Source organism: Dermacentor variabilis, chromosome 8, assembly GCF_050947875.1.
Source record: "Dermacentor variabilis isolate Ectoservices chromosome 8, ASM5094787v1, whole genome shotgun sequence".
NCBI lineage: Eukaryota > Metazoa > Arthropoda > Arachnida > Ixodida > Ixodidae > Dermacentor > Dermacentor variabilis.
The window spans coordinates 39858622-39883106 of NC_134575.1; the positions used below are offsets into that span (position 1 = coordinate 39858622).

A 24485-nucleotide genomic window follows, 5' to 3' on the forward strand; every position below is an offset into this window, starting at 1 on the left:
CCGTGGCGAGAACAAAAAAATTGCGCAAGTTGGCACCGTAATTGCGCGTTTAAATCGAGGCGTATACGCGCTACGCAAGCAGTGCACGAGTGAGCGAGAAGCAACACGAAAACGAGTCCGCGCCGTTCGCGCTTTTGCTGTTTCTCGACTCGAGACGCGGACTGGGCAGTGAGTCAGCGGAACGAGCGACGAAACTGAAGCAACGCGATAAAATTGAAAAAAAGAAAAGACAAAGGTATTACGAAGGCGTCGCAGTGAAGCTTTAGGAAGTGATTGAGATAACGCAATTGTATCTTTGAACCCACCATATACTGCAGTCCCTTGTGGGTGAGCGAAACTAACTTCAAACAGCGAGAAGCAGTCAACCTAACCAGTTCAACCTAACTTCACTTGATCCCTCGATAGAGTGATTTTGACTGATTAACACGGTGACAAAATTATGACACGCGTACTAACAAGATTTTGAACTTGTTTCAGGCGCTCTTTGAAGGTAACGGTATGAATAGAACTTTCTTTGACCAGCCGCGGTGGCTTAGTGGCTAGGGTGTTGCGCTGCTAAGCACAAGGTCGCGGGATCAAATCCCGGTCGCGGCGGCCGCATTTCGATGGGAGGCGAGATGGAAAAACGCCCGTTTCACGTGCCTTGGGGGGACGTTAAATATAGTTAAAAATCAAATTGTGGTTCCGGCAGGTAAAACTGCAGAATTCAATGTTTGAGCAGATGCATTTTATTTGAATATTCGGCGCCCTCACAAAACAAGAGAAACTATGAAATATTGCTTTTGCCTTTACTAAAACGGACTGCGAAAGGGAAATCAGTATGCCACTACAAAAGTCGGTATGTGTGTACAACAAATTAAGCAGAAAATTAGTTTATGCTGCTTGCCAATGTAGAATATAGGTACTGGCTATGAAATACCAGAAGTGTTTGTCAGCTGCATCGTTTTACATACACTAAACAAACAACCAGACACAAATAAGACAGCTCTCAGGAGAAATACTGAAGTGTAGATGGTTTATTTCTTTGTAAAGATATAACGTCGAGCACTGGAACTTATTACGTAAATAAAAATGTGGCACACATATTTCACATTATGTGTTAACTTCAAAGCTCATTGGCTCACACTCCAGAGTTCTCATATTTAGCCAGACACAGGTGAACGTCTTGCAGAAAGACGGCACGGCTATCAGACGAACCGTCTGCCCCCGCTCACCTGAAAGAAAGCAGAAAAGAGAAAATAAATAAATGCAAGAAGAAGCGGATGGAATGACATAATTTTATACTTGCCAACCTCAAAATTATTTTTAAAAAATACCAGTCCAAACAAAAAAAACATTAAAACCTAGCGGAAAAACACTGAAAAAAAAAGCTGATGACTGTTTATTAACCAATTTGCAGACTTTGTTTAAAAGGAACGGCCTAAAGAGGCACCTTGCTCTGTAGTCACAGCTACAGAGTGACCTGTGCCACACAGTCATGAATTTTATTCTTGACATATTCATCTAATGACAACCAAAATTTTGGTCGAAATAATACACTGGTTTCTACGGAGCGAGTAGTGGTGCTACAGGTGAGCTTGAATATTTGAGCAGGTTTAAAAATAAGGGTCTCAAATATATACTGCAGAATGGACGAAAATAAAAAGTTGCCAAAAAGAGATATTGGTCACATTGTAACAATCATAAACAAGCTCTTAGATTTGGGCATTTTGTGAGAAAATCGTAAAAGTTGTGCTCTTAGAAAATTAAAGAGTGCTCTAAAAATAAAAAGGAAGGTTTATTCCATGCTGGCAGCAAACGTAAAACCCATGAAAACTGTCATTGCGAATTGACCTGCATGCGGTGGTTGTGGACATAAACAATCATTGTGCTGCTTGCATGCACACCATCTTTACTGCTTCAAGTTTCGTCCTTTCTATAATGTCTAGCCAGTGGAATGCGCATCACAACTTTAGCGTTTTTCTTACAGAGAGCCACGATGCCTTATTTAAATAATAGAGGTAGTTAAGAATCACAACATTCACTAACAAATAACCTTCAAGTATTGAGTTGTGCTCGAAATACTGTGCGTTTCTTCAGTGACAGTCTCAGAGTGACTCTCACCAGGCTACACAGCGAATTTTGGTTATATGCTGGAAGTTCCTATGCACCCTCTGAGGATTGTTCCACTGCAACAAATTATTCAAATTAGTTCATTGATAGCAGAGATAGAAATATCTGAAGTGCTGCGAACCCATGATTTCAGAAGACGAGCGCCATCGCCGACATGGACACTCTCTCCACTTGCCACGTCTAGCCTCTACAAGTGAAATTCCTTCCCTGCGTTCTCCCATACCAGAGCCAGAGGATCGCGTGACGAATATGTCATGGGCCCCGCCTTCTCTCTCTCTCTCTCTCTCTCGTTTTTTCTGAGTGGTACACTTCTCGTGACAGACTCGCACGCGAGCTGTTGCGTTTGCCTCGTCTCACGCAGCGGACGATTTTGCATGCTCTGCACAAGAACACCTGATCAGTGCCGCAAACACCAGCAATGAGGCAGGTGTGAGAGGATGAAAGAGCATGATCGTGGCACTGGAACACGGTAGAAAACAAGATAGTTTCACTCTCTGTGCCCGCAATTGCACGACGTGGGAACAAACAGATGAAATGGAAGTTATATCTCTCTTGCTATGGTACTAAGTAAAACAAAAACATGCAGGCATTCAGTTTCTGTTTTATTATTTCTCTGAACCTTGATTGAAGCAACAGATTAAACAAATAAGTGAAGTTGCCTTGAATAATTCTTGAAGTCATGTGTTACTATTAGCGAGGTCACAGCACTACTATGTATGTAGGCACATTTGCGCGACATACGTCGACTCTCCGGATGGGAGCGCGGAGACCACGAGGAGAAGGGAAAATGGCGTTCGGTTTGAAATTTAAGCTCTTTCTGCAGTGCGTAGGGATGTAATACTTGGCAGACATGATCGTTAGTGCGCATTGTATTCACTGCGCTTGTCAGCTAAAAATGACCAGAACCTGGTGAGGAGCCCTTTAAGGAAAGAGGAGTCGAGGACAAATTGATAACATTTGCTGACCGAGCTTCACGACAGTGGTGGACACGGAACTTGCATGGTAATCGCCAATGCGATTATTAACAAGATTTCACTAATTAATGATGCAAGTGGGCATGCTGTAATCGTACATTTGAAGTCAGCCAGTAGTCAAAAGCATGGTAGTTTGCTAGAAACCACGCACAAGTTTCAAGACATACAGACTTCAAAATGTGCCATGAAATGCATTGCTGTTCAGGTTAACATTTTCCCACAGAGCGGAAACATATCAATTGAAAAAACAGTGCATTTCATAGCAGATTCTCAGTACTTTTGAAAACTGATGCAAGGGACAGTGCTTATTGCAAAAGGTTATGCTTTGAGTACTGAATGATTTCACTGTAAAAAAAAAAGTGCATAAACACGTAGACCAAGTGTTTGTGTGCTAATTGTTTACAATGCAGCCATGCCAACTTGCACAACCTACTGTTGTATAAATCACTTCAGTGCTGCAATTAGAACACGCCCACAAAGTCAGTGTTAGAAATATACTTAGTAGAGGTACCGGAAAAATTAATTTTTTGAATCGAATACATATATGTTACAAAAATGGCCTACACACACACAGAATATCTTGTTTTCTTTCCCAAAGAAGGTGAAATATTGAGTTTTCGTGGAGTTTGTTTTGTAAAGAAATGTCTCATTTACATCATTTCAAGAACGAACATCTGCTTTCAGTTATCTGGCGTGCCGTTGCATTAAGCCCAGGCCACATGTATGTTTGCCGACGTGTGACTTGCATTTGCTGCGCCTCGCAGGGAATGGCTGTTTGCGTGTATGAAGGACACGCAGCCATGCGTGCCCACTTCAAGTCATGGCTAACTGATGGCTGCTTTGACAGACATCGCGCCTCATACTTTGTTACTGACAGTGCTTCAAAATGCTAAAATTTTGATAAACGCTATTGTTTTGTTTTCAAGGCCGTTAGATCGGCACAAGAAGTAGAGAAAGAAGCACATTCTCGCCCGACAGAAATGTGCCTCTTCGAGTGCTGGCTAGACCATGCCATAGCTGCGTACCGTAAAATCTCGACAGATGACCCACCCCCGAAAGATAACCCAACCCGCTTTATGGCACGATTTTCTAGTTTCTCAAGAACACAGACAAATAACCTGCCCTTGACAATAGCATCATCCCTTTCGGTGATAACATCCACGGAAATGAGGTTAGCTAACGTTGGATGACATCCGACGTGCTCCTGGAGTGGGTGCGACGAGTTTGGGGCCCGAACGGAGATGACCTGCAGCTTGTGCCAGTCCTTGACCAGGCCCCAATCCACAAGACCACCGTTGCGTGCAAGGCCCACACGTCAAAGAACACCAACGTTGTGTTTGTTCCGGGTGGCTGCACACGAACATTGCAGCCAACTGATGCACGTTGGATGAAACAATTCAAGGACAGCCTTTGGGAGACATGGGCAAGCTTCGCTTGAGCTGGGGCAGTGACATATAAGGGGATTCTCAAGAAGCCATCGCGACAAGATGTCGTCAACTTTGTTTCCAAGGCTTGGGTGGCAGTGAGCGAGGTAGTTGTTGCCCACTCCTTGAAGCCGCTCCTTGATATCAACCGTCCTTGATGGATCGGAAGACGAAAAGCTTCATGAATGGCTTGCTTCAGCGGTCCCCTCTTCCGTTGTCTGCTAACCACGTCGAACATCGTGCGTGAGGTCAGTGACCTTTTGTTGGAAAGTAATAGCGACTGTTCATTCAACGGTTTTGACAAGGAATGAATTCAGTACGTGAAATGCGTGTTCATTCTTCCATGCTATACATTTTTAAACTTTTTTTTTACCACACACTGAAAGTTAGCCAACGTCATATTTTCACCTGATTTTCTCTTGATTTTAGGTGGGCTATCTCTCGGGATTTTATTGTAGCCAGGCGCGTGGAAATCAAGGCAGCCAGAGCCAGGTAGCTGTCTGAAACAGATATCTGTGCTCGTGCTGCACTTGGACGCGTACGATCGGTCGCACACCATTTGTACAGGTGTGGCAGCACACACAAGTGTGGTTTGGCTTTTACAGTAACGGAACAAGGAACCAGCAGCCTGGCAGATGCACGTAAAATGTTGTACATTTGTGGAAGGAGACGAGTGTAATACTGCAGCAGTGCACACCATTTTAAAGGGGCGCAAACTTGGTGGGACTGGAAAATTGTGAGTCGCTTTACCTAAACCGTGACAACAAAGTTGTAGGCTGCCTAAAAGTAAGGCACTCTCATACAATAAGTAAATATATTGTTCAGCAGGCACGCTAGGACTGAATAAATAGAATACCCTCTCCCATTTCTGCAACACCAAGGCGGAGATGAATTTTCTTCACTGACGGAGTCTTTTGGGAACTATGTCTTGGAATGAGGAGGCCAGAGAGCAAGCGCACACTGTTTTTCATTCCGTGGGCAGGAGCTTCTACACACTGAATCCACGAACTGGTTGGGAAATTCAAAGTCCCTGCATGCAGTAAGAACGGACTTTTTTTTTTTGGCAATGGCGAAAGGTAATTTATCAATACAGCTCAAATTATTTTTTTTTGTTTAGTGTGCTTTTAAGAAAGCTCTTAACTCACTATATAGAGCTTCGCATGTGACCTTTACGTAGTGTGTCAAACTTGGCCTATCTTTTTTTTTCCCTTTGCTCACTTCCCGACAAAGGACTCAAGCCATCGTTTAAATATATTGAGAGTCCTTGGTTTTTAGCTACCGTTTTTGAAATTTAGGGAGGGTGGGGATAATAGCTGGATGTTACTTTCAAAGAGGGGAAACTAGGGAGAAATTGGGGATTTCAATATCTGGCACAGGAAAATGAGGGAGGAATCTTCATTGTCTGGCAGCCAAAAAAGGTCGGGGATTTTCCCATAACATTTACAAATGATTACCACGAGCAATGGCCTGCCTCCTTTAGAACACAAATGTTCCTTAAACAAGCGAAATCACTCTCGGGAACCTGCAATGGCAAGTAGAGCTGTTTGCAAATCATGCGACAAGCTGACCTCTACAAATCCTCATTGCGAGGTATCATTAATACATTTAAAGGAAATCACGTTAACAAGAACAACAAATAGAGTAGGGCTTGGCGATCCTCTCTTTACTTTGTTTTTTTTTGCACTTTTCTAACAAAGGAAAAAAAATACAAAAAGTAGTGCACACGGGTATGTATCACAAGAGCTGCGATGCTTTTCTCCATACTATTACAGGGCCTTATTGACGTACATTGCTGTATGCATTAGAAGCATTTCTGTGCCAATCCTTGAACTGTCGGGCTTTTCATGCTAGCCTGTTGTGATGCTGTTTTGCTGGTCCCCAATATACGCTCCCTCTCCGGCTCTGAAATGGGAAGGCCACGCGATATACATACTCCTGGGGAGCAGGCAGCTTCCCATTAGCAACGCTGCGAGCAGAACTGGGAACGAGCTTGTCTACACCGTGCCAATGCTGGAGCCCGAGTACAAGAACAGGCTCGTGCAGCAGAGCGCAAGCAACAACTGCGTACCAAGGATCCGACAGCATGCCAAGCCACTGTTTAATGAACCGTCAGGATTAACCCAGTGATAAACACCATGACTGCACGTTTCAGCTTAGCTGGTTAACCTTAGTACAGAGTGCTTGGGCGGTGATTTTTACAGTGGAGCTTTTAGAACCTCGCTGGGTTTCTCTTGACACCCGCAGCTTTGTTGAGCTGGGGGAGAGAGAGCCGAGAGAGAGTGAAAGCAGAGTATAAAAATAGCATCGCGCAGCATAGCAATGCGGCATGGGTGGGTGGAGCCTAGCAGGGGAGAAGGAGCGGTGCATACGCGAGTGAGGAACGCGGCCCGGATGCGTGCCCTCTCCTGTGGCACACGAGGCAGGGGGGTCAGGCGAGGGAGGGGCATTCTTCTCCGGCAGCTGCCAGGGTGCCTCGATGTCCTCCTCGCCCGCCGCTCCGTACAGAGTGGAGACAACCGCGGCGCCTACTGCGGCGTTGACTATGTCAATCGCGGATGCCATAGTAGACGCCTTTGGCGGACGCCGTAGCGATGCGTTGCCAGCGCTCGTGTGTTTTGTGTGCGGTTTGGCACTACTTTACTGACCTTCCCCCAGCTCTGCTGGTCTCTGGCGTTTGTGATAGCAGAGCTATGCACAATGTTTTTATTTGTGCCCGTTATTCCTTGAGTTTCAAGGGAAAACAAGGCATAGTCATATGTAAATATTAGAATTACTGTTATTACAATATACTTTACCCTCCTGCTCATGAAAGGAGGGCTACATTTATCAATTTTGTTAGCACCCGTATTTATTACTATTATTTATAAAGGGGCACACTTTGAGGGGAAATTGGATTCAACGCGATTTACATAAATCAGACATTGAGTTTTACCTGAAAGCAAAGGACCCTAAATATATTGTTTTCTCTCTAGCCAGTCATGAAACGGGTAATCGTAACTGTAGTGAACTCTGACCTAGTATGCAACAAAGAGTTCCTTACTTTTGTAGAGCTTCGTCGCAAACTTCTTTTGGTTGCCCACGAAGTAAACATGCGGGCACGAATCGAGAATGAACGGGTCTTGATCCGTAAATGGGTAGCACGCTGCGTAAATAAAGAAGTGCGACGATAAAAATACAAGCATGTGCAATTCTAAAGGCAAACAGTTTTAAATCAGTAAATACTTTCTAGAGTTTGTACTTTCTGTAATGTGAGCACTAGGCATAACATTAACATAGAAAGCCAAGCCGTGAAAGCTTTACACAGCGTCCAAGACATTGCAGACATAGCAATATTTTTCTGTTTGTGTTGGAAGTCAGATAAACTGCAAGAATTTATCAATGCTTAGGAAGCCTGAAATATGCAATAAATTGGGTACTTTGTGCTGCTAATTTCTTAGGCACAACAACGATTCATTTAGTAAGTGTTGAATACATGATCATGATGCCTGTTCTTCAATGGAGATGCCCAAGCGTATTGAAAAGTGTAGATTGTATACGAATGTTTTGTTTTGATTTGTAATGCCATCTCCTTAGCAATGCGCCCCAAAAAATGTCTGCATTCATGAATTAATCTTGCATTCTCAAAAGGGAACATGTCACTTTGATTATTTGTCACTAATAGATGGTAGAAACACTGACAGTTCTCAATACTAGACATCATTGGCCTGCTACACCGACAAAACTGAGAAACCATCTTACTTGGCCTTCACGACATCGAATTTGACAAGGTTTGTTGCTTTTGAAAGATTAGAAAAATCCGTTGACAGCAAGGAGTAGACTTTTTATTTAAGCTGTTAGTATTGAAGGTAACAAAATTAAGCAAATCTGAAGCATCACGCTTACAACTCAGTAATTTTGAAAATAAAAAAGAAATGATTTCACAGTTATGTAAAGTACATTGCCTATAAATCTAAAGTGGACAGAATCGATGTATCATACATTGCTTTCTGTAATATACAACATAACTGCAAGTGCAAATTCTGCAAAAACCATCGTAAACACTGTAGCAATTTCATGTACAAACCATATATTGAACTTGACTGCTTCAGATGCTCGAGCAGATACAGTTTACAGAACTGCGATATCAGTTTCTGGTACAGAATTGCAGATTTGTAAGCTCGATGCTTAGTTCATTTCTAAAAGTACATATTTTTGTTAATTTTTTGTTAAGCCTATAATGGCCCTAATAAGAAATTCTGGATCCCATAGTCGGTAGAATTCTGCTTACAGTCTTAAATGCAACAAACTTTATTAAAACTGGTCTAGAGGTTGTCTAATAACAGGATTCCTACATTTCACATGTATTTGAGAAAGCAAATTCCAGTTGGCCTTGAGGTAAAACCACCCACTAAGTAAGGCCTACTCACTCGTATTCCTCAATTACTAGATGAAAAATTTGAGAAAACACTGTTCAAGAGGTGTGGATTAGGCAAGTACTCCCTCGAGTGCAAAAAAAGAGTGAAGGAAAAAAAAAGACAAGGAGGAACACTTGACAAATCTCATACACAGCGTGTCCGGACATGTCGGCGCCAGATGGCGCCATTGCATTGTCTTCTCCATGATCTCCAAGGGACAGGTGAGCTTGCTATAGCGTTGGATATCTGTCACATTCTGTCCCGATGTTCCCAGGATTCTGTAAAGAACAGAGATTTCATCGTCTCCTAGCTTAAAGAGATACTAAAAAGAAGGCTAAAATCGGTTTAGAGCTATAGAGTACTGTTTCAAAACTTTACGTTTGTTAATTTTGCTGTATTAAGTTGGTACGAGATCAGAAAATCAGAAAATGAAGGTCAAAGTCTCATTTCCTAAAATTTCGTGCCGAATCACCAACGCCGGTGTGTCGGCGAGGTGTTGGAGATTTCAAAGTATCATTTTGTATTTGGGTCCCCTGTGTCTCCGTAAATGTTCAGGAAACTTGCTAAGGTGAGAATATCTGGCACTTTTGTAATACAATGTAATGCACCTTTATCGACAAAAAAAAATTAAACATGCTGGAGCAGATGCTGTCAAAGTATGCAATGAACTGATGCGGGAACATTAAGGCCGTGTTGCCAGCCGTCCATATTTCTGTCTTTTCTGTTTTACCAAGCCTTTTATGGTAAGATTGGCTTTCCTGGAATTGTCAAAGGATAATGTACCAATACAGCTCAAAGTAATTTTCTATTTAGTGTCCTTTAAAAGGAGCACTGACACATGTTTTCAAGGATATAGGAACTCCACCACATGCTTCCTGGACATGAAAAGATCCCACTTGATACATTCGAAGTGCCGGAAACATACAAAATACAGTAGACATCCGTTAATTTGACACCACTTAATTTAATTTTTCGGTTAATTCGATCCCATCCGAGAGTCCCGGCTAGCACCCGTGGATTTCAATAGGCCAGAACTTGCGTTATTTTGATCCTAAATTAGTGCTCACTGGATAATTTGACTGAACTTGACCAGTCAGCATGCACCTGCCTGACCTTATGGTGGCCCCAATAGCAACCCCTTTAGTAGGCAGCATGTCTTGCCGGAACTTAGGGGACAGTGAATGCAACGTCAAAATCTATCGCCAAAAACACATATTTTCGGCCTGCCCTAGAAAGACATTTAATGCCAAAATTTTCAACGGTAGCTCCCAATGTGCAATTACAATATTAAAACGATGCTAACATGGTTTTTCCTCCATGAAAATTGGGCTGACAATTTCCTGCACAGTGCCATCGGATATGAAACCAAACCTGAATTCACGACGTTCGTATGCTTTTCCGCACTACGTGGCTATACCACGGCAAAGCTAACTTATAAGACCAACCGCTATTGTAAAATACATACCATTGCCCCCCTTTTCTTTTTGTGAAAAAATTGGGTGCGCGTTAGATTTCTACTAGTTTAGGAGATTTATTGTCATTTTTCTACTTTATTTTTCTGTTTTGGAAACATATAAAGAGGGCGCAGATCTGTTCCTGTTTTTTTTTACATGTCGTTTAATTAGACTCGCCAGATAATTAGATCAGTATCGACAGTCCTGTCAGGGTCAAATTTAATGGAAGTCAACTGTATCTTATTCTGGCACTTAAACACCGGATTTAATGTCACTTGCATTATCAATTTTGCCGTGTCATAGCACACGGCAGAACTTGCTAACATTGTGTTGCAGTAAGGCTAGATATGACAACATTCATCACACACACAAAAAAAAAAAGAGAGTGCTGTTAACGGTTCTTGTCAGTGCACTCGTGTGTGGTAGCCTCAGCGATCACAAAAACGGAATCCCAGTCACTACCATAACCTTATGATGCATTCACCGCATAGGCACCAAAAGAAAAACAGGGTCATAAAGAAACGTAATGTGGTTAATTATTTATGGTGCTCTGTTACTTGCCACTATACTTCCACAGGTTTAGAAGGTTTGGACCACTACTTGATGGGAAAGAAATTGCGAAGTAAAAAATGTTCTGCCATTACTCTTTTAGTACTCGAACTTTAAAAAAATTGGCATCTCCTTGTACACTACATGCGTTGCTCGGCAAAAAGATGCTGGGCTGATGCAGCCAATGCTCAGCACATTTATTGATTTCAAAGCACATTTTTTCCTTAAAACGCATTTCTTGGAAGCATATTCTGCAAAACGAAATCTTAAAATGTTAGATTAAGACAAACTTGGCACGCTTTTCCTCCGCTTACAAAGGCAACATGGTTACCCCAAATCATCATCATTATCCTATTCGTGTCCACTGCAAATTTCGACTTGGCCGATATTTCGACATATCAGAGTTTAGGTTGATGAGGGGGGTGAACGAATTCTCACCACTGCAGGACGTTCACCGTGATCCAAAGGTAACTAGCCTGCAAACAATCCAACACGAATGCTGTCTATGACTGGACTTACCCTTTTCTCTTCATCCATTATGTTACTGGCTAGCTCGTAGTATTGATTCATTTAAAGTAGTACTGACATAACATTTCCAACTTGAAAATTCTTCTCGTGTTAAACGGATGTGCAAGCCTCCTAAAGCCTACATAAAATACTGGGAAGCCATCACATGGATGTAATTAATTCATTGTAGCACTTCTTACAGATCAAATGGAATTTCGAAGTTTTATGTGCCAAAACCATGATTTGATTATAAGGGACGCCATAGTGGGGGACTCCAGATTAATTTGACTACCAGGGGATCTTTACACGGGTGTTTTTGTATTTCGCCCCCATAGAAATGTGGCCGCCACAGCTGGAATTCGATCCTGCGACCTCGTGCTTAGCTGCGCAACATCATAGCAGCTAAGCCACCACAGTGGGTTTCTTCTTACAAATCAGCTTCGGCTCCTGTACCCAAGTGGTGAATGCATCATGATGGCACAATACCACTGGTGCGTCACAACACGTTGACTCGCTTGGTTTGTGTGATTTCTGTGGCCGCCGCACGCGAGTGCATCCAGGAGGAACCCCGTGCAGCACTCTTGTGTATCTTTCTAGCGAGCAACGTCTTAGCACTAAGCCTCACTGCTATGAGATGCCAGCGAACTTAGCTCGGTGCCACGACGTCATGATACCATTGATGACGCCAGGTCTGGCGGTTCGAGACCAAATTTAGTATCAAATGAATATGCCTTACAACTGTTTTCCTATCCTTCATTCCTGTTAAGCTTCATCCTACGTACAAAAAATGGTTGGTAGGGTTTTAAAGCAAATAGCTCTCTTTGGCTCTTTCCCATTTTCATGGTGATCAGTGGTCAGGGGTGGCCGGACCTTTACCGTCGACGAAAAGGGCGCATGCCCTCATGTAAGCAAGTTGCAGGGCATATTCGTCGCTGAACACCCAGTATTACACATCTTTGAGACGCATGTGTATTTACATGAGAGCTTTGGGTCGTCTTAAGGTTTAGATGCTAAGATGGAACACCCGGTAAGGAACACCCTCCTCCTCTCCCATCGCCCTTTCCTAGCGGATGCTGGAGAGAACGATGGCAGTCGCCTTCCATGCCTACGCTCCCAGTGCTAGAGAAAACAAGCACATGATGAATCGGCTTATATGTACAGCCACCTATACTATGTCTACAGATGCTCCGGTTGTTGGCTCTGTTCTCTACAGAATTATGCAACGAAAGGACAAACTGCAACAAATACATGCCTTGCAGCGCATCTTTGCTTTAATGAAGCAAACAGGTCTACAGAATTGTTTGCCTATTTGCTTACATGTAGCACAATCATCGACGACCGTTTCTGCAAAATTTTTGACAACTTCGGAAATATGCGACAATACTCTTTCAGTCTGTTTGCAACATGTGACCAGTGTGATCGGTGGACACACTCACCTAAGGCCGTCCAACTCGAATTGGTAAGGGTTGGTGACGCATCGTAGCGAGGCTCGCTGCGAAGCACCGGGAAAGAGGCAGGGGTGCATGGGCTGCTGGGGAAGGAGGCTGGCCGCAGGATCCGACAGGCCGGGCATGACGTCCACTTCCACGGAACGCTACGAGGCAGCAAGAGGTCAGAGCGGTGCACAGCTGGCTTGCGGCAAGATCCTTGGGACCAATATTCTGATCCCACGACCAAACACGTGCGACGCTGGGCGAATTGGTTTAACATGGACTTTGACCAAAACAAAAAACAAAAAAAGGGGATAGAGGAGCCAGAAACGAAGATAGACAGAAGGAATGAACACATACCATAAAGTAGTGACTAACAAGTGAACGATTTATTGCGATGAGAGCAAATAAATAGGAATATAACGAGGAAAAATGTGAAGGTAAGAGCAAAGTGTCGGGAGAACATGTAGCATGATCAAACTAAGCAGGAGAAATGCTCAACAGTGGGGGAAAAATATGCACACAACCTTCTACACGCCGATTTTACCATGAAATGTCAAGGTATGTGATGTCTTTTCCAGTTGGCACTAAGGATATCGTGCTTACACAAGTGTCACCCTTTCTGGTAATCATGTCCGCTCAGGCAGTTGGTGCAAGATGATAGGATGATACCGCCGGGACACGTGCTCGTGACTGCTAAAGCGCACGCAGCAGCCTCCGTGCAATATTTTACGTTTGAAATACGCGTGCATGCGTCAGAAAGTTGAGTAAATACAGACGTTTCTGATATGGAAACAAAAAAGAAAAGAAAAAAAAAATGCTGCCATTGCCACTTGCCAGGAGGGACACATGATTCGGGTCCAGCAGCTCTTTTCTGTGCGACTTGCAAGACTATGCGCTAACTGCGGGGCTCTGGAAAATTTCGGAAGCAATGTGCTACATCATATCCGCTAACCACCAGGTACTTGCATTGCGTGCTTAGCTGCTATGTAAAGGCAGCTTATAAGAAGATTAGGCTGCTGCCAGCCCTGCAGCTTTGACAAGATTGCTTCTCTAGTACAAGCCATCTATAACCAATTTAGCCAATTTAGACAAAGTGAAATTTCATTAACGTTGCGCCTTAACAGTTCGCTATGGCCGTATTTCCAATTCCCGATTCCTGCGCGTGATGACCCACCGGTGGGTCATTCGTCATATTGCTCTGGCGCGTTGCGACCCACCGGTGAGCCACCAGGAAGTCGTGCCCTTTGAAAACTTCCTCAAGTTGAAGAGAGACGTCTCCTTATCGAATTCTTAAGAGAGACTGGTTTGATGGACATATGGTGAAACCCTTCAGCTGTATTGTAATAGACACTCAGGCGGAGCAATTGCTGGCCTTGATCGCCAGGCTAAACCCGCCTGTTGCTACAATTCACCACCACCACCACATAGTGCCACGAGGCATCAAATCCGAATCAACAAGAATTTTCTCCTCTCTGTTGATTTCTAGCCTGCACACTGCAAAGGATCCTGCACAGCCACACAGCGGGAATAACTGCAGAGACCCAGCCGTGAACCATGGCTGCAAGGAATGTGTTAAGAGAAGGAGAAGCAACATCAGTGAACAGCACCGCAAAGTCCTTACCGAAAGCTGCTCCAAGAGGGTGTCCAGGAGCCGTGCCACGCTGGCATCCGCGGACGACTCCTTGCGAACGGAAAACTTGGCCTGGACGTGGGAAGAGAATACCAAGCGATGGGGCTTAGGTGACTCCGCGTGCAGCATACAAGTACGGTAAACTGAGCCAGTCAATGCCGATTGCATGCTCGAACCCAATGCTAAGCCAACCCTGCCGAGAAAAGACACGAGGAAATGACAACCCTGGGGCACTGACCATCAGATGCTGACACATGTGGAAGTAAACCACTTGTTTCCCTGCTCAATATCAAAATTAAGCTGTTGAAATGAGGGTGAGGATATATTTTTATGTGCCTCGAGGAAGAGACACGAGGTCATTCTTGGGTGTGTTGCGCCAATGCTATAATGAAGCGGTGAAAAAAAAAATTTCAAATTAGGAGGCATAACATTCTGAAACTGCCCAATAGATTATGGGGGATGCTGTAGCAGAGCCCTCTGAAGTTTAGACCGTTTTGGGTTCTTAAGTGCACTATTAAATCTGAGTACACCAATGTTCTTGCATTTCGCCCCCATCGAGATACGGCCACCCCAGTCGGGAATCAAACCCAGGACTTTGCACTCAGCAGCAGAATGCAGTGCTAAGCAAATGTTTTTTTTTTTTTGCCACGTTCTTTCTTTTTTGTATTCGGATTATTTTTGTGCAGACAAAGTTCTAAAGCAGGGGTGAAGATGTGTCTTCGGGTATTTTCGAGCAAGATTGAGAACAAGGCTTCTGCGCGAAAGCTGAAATGTCTTCTGACCCCTTTGACCACCTCCGACAAAACATGCCCTCGGTGTTTAGTCCCATTCGAACAAGCAAACCTGCAGCACCTTATGTGGGAATGCATGGGCCTTAGTGATATTCGTCCCCGGGCAAACTGAGGATCTCCCTATGAAGCAACAACCGCATTCCTTCCGTGATCTACTACCCGGGACCACCGCCGATGTGAAAGAAAACACTAGACAACTTCTTGTACTTTATCACAGAAGTGCAGCTCTAGAATATCATTTAGCCCCAATGACACCGCCAAAGGGCAAAACGTAAATGATTGCGGTCTCTCGCATGGTTCTTTGGCTCAATAAAATAACTTAAAATCAACCAAACTTTCACCCAGTCACAATGGTCGGCGTTATTTCTTTGTTTACTTTAATGTTGTCGCACAGCGTAGGAACAGGGCTACAAGAAAGATAATTCAGTAAAAACAAGCACTTTTCTGGGTGAATTTGTGACCAGAAGGGAAGAGACTAACTCGACGGTGGTGATCGGGACAAGTACAGTAGCTGTTGGCGAATGAGAGCTGAAGCTGTTCTTACTCAGGCTGCCATTTATACATGACACGGAAACTTCCTGATGAACCACCTAAGCCCTTCCCCGATGAATGTTTGACAAGGAGCTGGAAGCCTCGAGCTGAAGACCCATCAAGATAGGGCGATAACAGCACAGATTCCAGAACACACTGGTTGCATTGACATGCAGAGGTATTGCATGCAGAGGTATTGCAAGGGCCCAAACTTTGAAAAATAAAGTTATCAGACACTGCGACAGCAGCGATAACAAAGCAAAGGTAAAGCTAACACATCAGGCTGCAATACGAACAATTCAAGCGACAATGAACAATAAGGAGGCAACCCACAATCTTACCATTAGCGACTGAAGAATGGAACACGCTACCAGATCACGCTGCTAACAAACGTAACACCCTGAAGTCCAAGCAACTACGGAAAGTTCATTTCAGAAATTAATATTCTATATTATATCCCCCATGTTATTCTGCGTCTTATGAGATGTCTAATTGTTCCACAGGTTCATGGAACGACGTTTCGATGCACCTCTCTTTTACACCCATGCGTCTTATGTAACACCTCGAAAGGAACCTTTAAGGGCTCAGTAAATTATGATTATGATGACGATCTATGAAGCAGCGCCTCCATACCCGAGCCATGTCCTTGCTCGAGCCCTTCTGCCGTAGGCTGTTGCCAGCCAGGATGACGCGGACGACGCGCGATGCCCTCTCCTGGTCAGCATCGCAGCCGAGGAAGCCGGACACGTAATCTATGAGCAGCTGAAAGGGCAGCAGGCTGTCTGCTTTCTCGGTCAGGCCCACTCCCGAGATCAAGAGCACAAACCTACGAGGAAGGTGATTGAATGACGGGTGCATTTAGATGGTGTACTAAACTATGTCAAATCAAATTAAAATCTAATTATCTTCAGAAGTGCTTTGACGAGGGCTAGTATGTAAGACATAGATGTGTAACATAGAGCCAAGCTGCTAAGGTAGCATGTAGAGGGGGGGGGGGGGGGGGAACAGGTAAACACAAAACGGACACAGACTACGACTTGTCCCGCAGCAACGTATGGACTATGAGAGACACCATAATGGAAGCCTCCAGATTATCTTGGACCACGTGAGGTTTTTTACTGTGCACTTAAATCTAAGGACAGGGGTGTTCTTGTCCATTTTGGTTCCATCGGAATGCGGCGCCAGCCGGCATTTGAACATGCGACTTTGTGCTTAGAAGCCACAGGAAAACAAAAAATGTAATGAAAACATGTAATGAAAAGTAATACTGTATAACGTGACCACAAGTATAACGTGAGGGGGTGGGGGACTTTCAGTCTCACAGAAAAGTTTAAGGACACCCACAATAATGTTAAAGGGCGAGTGCTTATGTCTCTGTCACTGTCGGCGAGAACGGCGGCATCCTTCGTGGCACGAACAACACAATCGAACAGGGCAAAGCATTTCACAGATTTCATGATGATTCACGGCGCGACTTCGATGACCGCCCGCTTGACGTGCCTGCACAACAGCACTGATCGTCTCGCTCAAGGTTGCGATTGTTATGTTGTAACCACACTGATATGGCATTAACAGCACAGTGTGTGGCATTAACAGCAGTCTAAATCAGGAGAGGAAAGATGGCGTAAAATGCACGGTGCTAATTCTCAGCCTGCCGACCAATACTCTTCTCAATGCAACAGTGACCTTTTTTGGCATTGCAGAAGGCTGTTTTACTCATACAGCTCAAATTAATGTTCTCTTTTGTGTCTCTTAAAGAGGAGGAAGTGTAAGTGGGCAAGCCACTTATAATGTGTGGAGCAGATCACAGAAGACCAATACAAGTACTACTAACAGGAAAGGTTCCAAGGATATCTGGATACAAGGGGTGGAGTTGGCCAATTCAGAGAAGAGGCACTAATTGGAGTTTGCTGGAAGGGGCTTTCGTCCTGCAGTGGACTTTAAAATAGGCTGATTAAGAGACACGATGACGGCAGTTTAGATTAAAGAGCAAACTGGGTGTAGCTGATATTCTAGTTGATGTTAGGAGTTAGAAATGGAGCTGGGCAGGCCATGTAATACGTAGGGCAGATAACCGGCGGTCCATCACAGTTACAGAATGGGTGAGACGAGAAGAGAAGCTCTGTCGAGGACGGCAGGGAATTGGGCGATGTGATAGAATTGGAACATTTTCAGGCATAAGATGGCGTCGCGTGGCGCAAGAGAAGGTAAGTGGAGTTTGCTGGAAGAGGCGTTTGTTCTGCAGTGGGCATAAGATAGGCGGGTTATGATGGTGATGATGATGACTGATGGGTTATAACAACCCATATCTGCACTGCAAGCTATGAATGATGCCCTCTAATGCAGGGCTTTGGATTCATACTGACTACCCATAGTTTTTTAATACGCACCTAAATGTAAGTGCATAAGCGTTCTCAAATACCAACTCCTACTGGACTTTCAACAGCAAGAAAGGGGCAATGCGCTTAAGCATCTAGTACGTACTATACATATGTGATTGGTGATTAGCACGTTTTTCCTAATGCCACGAACGGTGTGCTGAGAAAAAAAAAATTTCTTGATGTCTAATAACCACTCTTTGTTTTATATTAATTAAAATACTTTACTGGAACACTCATTATAACCACACAAATATTACGAAATGTGGTTGAGTTAACTTTAAACGTTGATGAAACACAGTCATGAGTCAGTTAACTACTTTTTTCAATACTACACTACTTTGTGCTAAGCCACAAGTGCAGTGGTTTTTGTGACATGCACTTGAATTCCGACTCGAGGCGCAGGTGCAAATGGATGCTCCAGTACAGGAGTGATAATCTGTGATAATCTGTGATCTGTGAAAATCTGTGATAAAACACAGATTTGGAGGGAAAAGAATGCAAGCTTGAATGCAAGCAACCCCCCTTTTTCATGGAAAGAACTTACAACAACCTACTGAGAAATTTCACAACTTACTTAGAGGAAAGAACAAGCCCAAGTCAGCTTATTATAAGGAGGGCTCCTCATTTCACTGTTCTTTCCAAAGCAGTCTTGCATGTGAGCCCGCATTCACAAAAAAAAGTTCTTATGCCAGAACTTCTCGCAAGATCAGGTGTCAGCCAATATTGATGCTGTACTGCCTTTGTAGAAAGTACACAGGCTACCCTGTGCTTTTTCTATACGTGTTGTTTGGCTGTGTGCTTAAATTCCCGTGGCACTCCTGACACTCCAGACCTCTGGATGATGGCACACCACAGGAACTCCTTTAAACAGACTGTAGTAAGCATGGCAAGCGCAGACAACGTAGTTTGTACACTTAAGACAAAGACTGTGCATGTTTATTAGCGATGGCCGCTGGACGATGGCAAGGGTTCTCACAAATTGATTTTTGAAATACGGGCCCTGCTTTTTAGCACAGAAGAGGGTAAAAAATGTTGACAGCACTGCACATCGAACACAATTTACCGAAGCCAATTGACTCGACTGTTGGTAGTGAGACTTGAGAAACACTGCGGGGTACCAGTCACAGACATAAAAACGTGAAAGACACCGCGGTGTGCACTGTAGTGTTTTTCTTTTGTGTTTCTCTGACGCACTGCCACCTTAACAATTCGCTGGTTGGAATGAAGCAATACATGGCCTCTCCAATGAAGTGTCAATAACACCCCAGTCAAATGGGGCACTTTCAATCACAACTGAACCCAATCAGGATCGAATTTCTCATTCAGAATAGGCTCTCTTCCAAAGCCTGCGCAAAGCAGACAACTGCCACTGAGAAATTAGATCCTGGTCGAATGTGCCCCATGTGACTGGGGTATAAGAATATGACTACGCTGGCTGCTACTTATGTAGTATAGAAGCCTGTGGACATTTTGTGCGACGATGCCCAATCTGCCAATGGTGACAGAAAACATTGAATATTTTCTTTGTATTGAGGTGATTTGTTGGCAAGGTAAAAGTAGTTAAAAAACATGAACAAAACGGGCATCAGATAAATAAATACATGCAGCCATGTGTTCCGCAGGCACTGCAGCAATGAGTTAGTGCATTTGTTGTTAATTCTTTGGGAGTTATGCATTTGCTTTCTTCCAAAGCAGCAACCATGCAGTATGCAGTGTAGTGTAACACACACGCCTCCTTGAAGAAAGCAAAGTGCTTCGAAAGACGTAGACGTACATGTCAGCCTCGAAGAGGGGCCTCTTGATTTGCTCCGGCGGATCGGCGTAGCAGAAGTCCTCCACGGCGAAGCGACCATCCGTTCTCACTCGACCCAGCAGAGCTACGGGAACACCTGCAGAAGGGTACACCAGAGAGGAGCTCAGCTCTAAGCCTATTGTGCTGAAGAACTTACCACATGTCGGTAAACAGTGCAACAGCATCAAATCAAAGTTATAGGTTTAGAGGAGCATAAAAGAGCAAAATATCTTAAGCTTCATCAGTAACTTCCCATCGTCAGCCTGTTTATGTCCACTGCAGGATGAAGGCCACTACCAGCAACCTCCAACTGACCCCGTCTTGCGCCATCTGACACCATCCCGTGCCAGCAAATTTCTCAATTTTATCGTAACACCTAGTCCTCTGCCGTCCTCAACTTCGTGTCTCTTCTCTTGGCACCCATCCTTCAAATGTACTAGACTACCGGTGATCTGCCCTATGCATTATGCGACCTGCTCAGCTGACCTTGATCCTCTTAATGTAAACTAGAATACCGGCTACCCCCGTTTGCTCTCTAATCCCCATTAGTAATTAATGTACTAGTAAATACACACATCAGTAATTACATTAGCATTAGCAATTATCGTTCTGCAATACCGAAAAAAGCTACAAAGAGCTTCAAATTTATTTCGACCATTTGGTGTTCTTCAACATGCATCCAAAGCAAAGTGCTCACATGGTCTTGCATTCCACTGTTTTAGGAATGAGGCCGCCACAGTTGGTAAATGCTACAGGCCTTCCACTTTCCCAGGTGGTCTTGCTCCCAACATCCGACTGAGGCCAATGCGATTTACCTTACAGGGTCTGATGAGGACCGGCATGTTTGGCATGTTCTGGGTCAGTTTTTAAAAAGTGCGTCGCCCAGTCCAAGCAAATGCATCCACAAGCATGGTACCAGAGAGCGGCGACGAATAAGAAAACTGTTCCAACCTGTTACGTGAGTGTGAACGTCAATGTCCCCGGAGAGAGCTAGCCGCTGCTTGTCGTCTTCGAGGACGAGCGAGTCTGCGTTGTCTGTGAAGTGGCTGCGTTGAGGCTGTGGCGCGATGTGATGCTACAGGAGGCAAATAAATAGCCTAGATTAGCATGAACGCAGCTCACATAATAAATTAAATGAAAAAAATTCAAAGGGCGTTAGAAATGGAGTCATCAGAAAGGTATCAGGTGAGAATGCACACATTCCTTCTGAACTTCGAAAAAGTAATTAAAAACAAAAGATATACGCGGAAACCATCTTACACTGGGATACCAGAAAAAAGAAGGAGGGGGGGGGACTGCCTGCAACCGTCTCTTAAAAGAGACTGTCAGACTTCCACCAGACCTGCCAATCTTAGCAGTTGAAAAATAATGTGGTCAAAGCCAGAACATACTAGCATTTGGTGAAAAATACTAAAACTTGTTTTATTACAAGATGCGGACTGTTTATTTAAGTAATTTGGAAAGTGCATTCTGTAGAGACGCTGTTAACAGGCATCCTGCTCTACAGTTACCACAATAATGATATGCGCCACAGACAGACGAAAATATTTGTGCTGTTTATTCATGAAGGAAGCACTACGTAACCGCAGCCGATATATTGGTTCTCATGAAAAATTGGGCTGAGAAATCAGTCGGGGACACTGTTTACCTTTTTTTTTAATAATGAATTTCGCCTTACACTTGACGCAACTGAAAAATCGTAAATTTATTAGTGTCAATATGCTATACGTAACGAACTGTAAATATGGTAAATGTTGGTAGGTATGCCTCCAACATATTTCCTGTGGAGAATTTTAACACTCCAATGCCATACTGACAGTGTCAAAGGAGCACCGATGACAGCGCTATGATCCGGGCCAAAATAAGTTTTATTTGGTTATCAGTAAATGCACATAAATTAAAATGCACGTAAACTGTGGTGCAAACTTCAACCATGAGCAGCTGAGATTTTGATGCAACGTGAAATGGCTGCGCCGACGCTACACAAAGAACGTGTCAGAAGTGCATTCCTCATAGTTGCCGCTACAATGTTAACACCATTTACGCTCCTAATGAACATTATCTTGTACATTTTCTTTCTCCTATGTTCAGTATGGTACTCTCTTAAAGGGAATGCCTAATTAATATTCAGCCAGCCACCAATTACAGCTGGGATACATGACGCAGCCCAGTAGATAATCTTTTACATGTGGATGTTTGCCTCATACGTTACGTTAATCACTTTTTCACGACATAGTAAAATAAATGTGGTTACAATGCACTTATTACCAGCTAGATGTTTCCTTTCATTGTGGACCATACTGCACAACATGCTTACATTTGTGCGTTCTCAATCATGCACAACCATAAAGCAAGTCTTGTATTGCTGTAACAATTGCAACGCCCTGCAGAGAAGAAAAGCAAGTGAAACTTGCATGAATTCCGGTTTCAGCCATGGGGAAAATGAAGCAGTTTTCCGTTGTCTTATCTATACAGCACCTTCTAGCATTTTCTGGAGGGCAGAGAATGCGCAGTCTCGACATGAGGTGGGATCAGGGGCGGAATATGGCAAGCAGCCCGAGTTGATGCGGACAATCGCGCTCACCTCCTCGCTGATTTCCTTCAAGATGCTCGGCTGGAGTTCCATGATCTTGAACAGTGTGCCTACGACGACTGATCTCTTGTCCTCGACGAGGTCGCACAATGTTGCGAGCGGAACGTCCAACTTGCCTGCGTGCATAACAAGGCCACGTTTTGAGCCGTCGGCTAAGCAGTAACACGTATACGCTGTGCACGGGTGGCAACGCCGCAGTGTTAACGACGAACTGAATCCGTGTCAAAAGCAACGGCTACGATCTTCGTAATGAAATTCATGATGTCTGTATTTTGGTGCGAAACTGCACCGTCAAACGACAGGCACGCTAGCTCAATTTTCATTGGTGTGCGGCAATGTTACTCTAATTTATAGTCTTTATTGCGTGAGCCGCACAGCTCTAGCATCAGCCAGCACTATCCAAGTACTCCACAGTCTAGACCAGCATCATCAGAAGAAGCAAGGGAGGCCAATAAACATGCCGCGTACCCCATTTTTCCTTGGCTCGGTCTTCTAGAAAGGAACGCACGGCTTTGTAACGGGCGCAGTAGAAGGCGGCATACTGCCGGTTGAACGTGCGATCGGGCAGCGTAAATCGGTCGCTGAGGTCACAGAAAGCGCACTCTGGCCTTGTGTACTTGACCTCGGTCAGTTTGCCGTCAACAGCCATGGGCATTTTAGACTAAAACAGATGTCGTTACAGCCCAATAGCGATATAATTCGGCAATCAGACCGATCTGCAGCTAAGAGCGCGAAGTACTCTTTACGCGCGCCATGCTCTCCTTACTTGGCTTGACTTGGATCACTTCACAACACTAACAGACTTATGGTAAGTGCATGCTAAAGTGCAACAAAATGTAATAAAATTAATTCCAAATGAATTACAAAGAAATCAAGTTTGACACTATACTCAAATCCTATAGAAAATGTCGTCTTTTTGCCTCTCTCTTTCCCCTCTCTCTCTGTCTCTCTCTCTCTCTCTCTGTATATCCCGTTGCACGCAAATCGCGCGGCATTCAAATCACTGATCTCCAGGTCATGAACGAGAAAAAAGCGGGATAAACGAAGAGCCCGATTTTTTATTTATTATATCATAAGAAGTCAACAAACAACACTCTTAAAAAGAATTACATCCTTTGGGGCTTATCTTGTCTCACAACGATAATCGTCATCTGTCTTGCCCGCGTTTCCTTTAACGCGGTGAGCCCGGTACTTCCCAGTCACGAACGGCTTGCGCGTTATCAGTGTGACACGTACAGCATTCTCGACAGGAAAGTAGCGAGCGCCGAGTTTTCAAGAACGGAAACGCAAGCAAGGCAGATGACGATTATGGTTGTGGGACAAATACATACTGGGTGTAACCGTTTTAAGAGTGAAAGACACCAAGGACAACATAGTGTATATTACTTACACTTACTAAGTGAATTAAACAAATGATAAATTAATGGAACTATATAAAAGTAGATGAAAAAACAAGTTGACGCAGGTGGGGCACGATCCTACGCGGGCACACGTAATGCGAAGACCGTGACCCCCCTTCCCCCACCCACCTCGCCATAATAACACTCTCCCTAAACTTCCCTAAGAACACTCGGCGCCAACCTAGCGTGGCCTCCGAGATGCACGGCGCCGGCGCGCGCGAACGCTGAGAAATGCGTCGTGCGACAGCCGGTCTCCTCTCTCGCGCTTCTTTCTTAATATTTTTAAAAAATTATTTGATACGCTGCGCCATCTGGTGACACTGCAGAGAAGTTCACACGTGGCCTGCGAGACGAAAAGCGTACATGGCGCGCCGGTGCATGCGAACATGTGCGAACGCTGCGGAGAGTTCCTTCTCTCGCTTGCCGCCCACTCAGTGGCACATAGAGAGCTTGGTGGCGCAATCCACCGCCCCGTTCCAAAGGGGACGCTCATGACATCTGTCCATCCGTCCATCCATCC

At 44.3% G+C, this 24485-nt stretch overlaps 1 protein-coding gene across 1 annotated transcript; it reads right to left on the bottom strand.

The window, feature by feature from the left end:
• Positions 1-995: 995 nt before the first annotated feature.
• Positions 996-23340, bottom strand: PolD2 (DNA polymerase delta subunit 2). Its single transcript, XM_075701953.1, has 10 exons — positions 23034-23340; positions 22557-22681; positions 20924-21047; positions 19955-20069; positions 16433-16625; positions 14469-14549; positions 12851-13008; positions 9055-9182; positions 7551-7652; positions 996-1214 (listed from the first exon to the last, which is right to left on the bottom strand). The coding sequence occupies exons 1-10, from the start codon at positions 23218-23220 to the stop codon at positions 1093-1095; spliced, it is 1335 nt and encodes a 444-aa protein (XP_075558068.1). The 5' UTR covers positions 23221-23340; the 3' UTR covers positions 996-1092.
• Positions 23341-24485: the final 1145 nt, after the last annotated feature.

Bases quoted from the DNA above. Each gene is read 5' to 3' on its own strand.
- PolD2 (XM_075701953.1), bottom strand. From the start codon at position 23,220: ATGCCCATGGCTGTTGACGGCAAACTGACCGAGGTCAAGTACACAAGG. The intron at 20,070-20,923 runs GTTGGAACAGTT...ACCCTTCTGCAG, and splicing joins CGTTCACACTCACGTAACAG to GTGTTCCCGTAGCTCTGCTG. The intron at 1,215-7,550 runs GTAAGGAACTCT...GCTTTCTTTCAG, and splicing joins TGCGACGAAGCTCTACAAAA to GTGAGCGGGGGCAGACGGTT.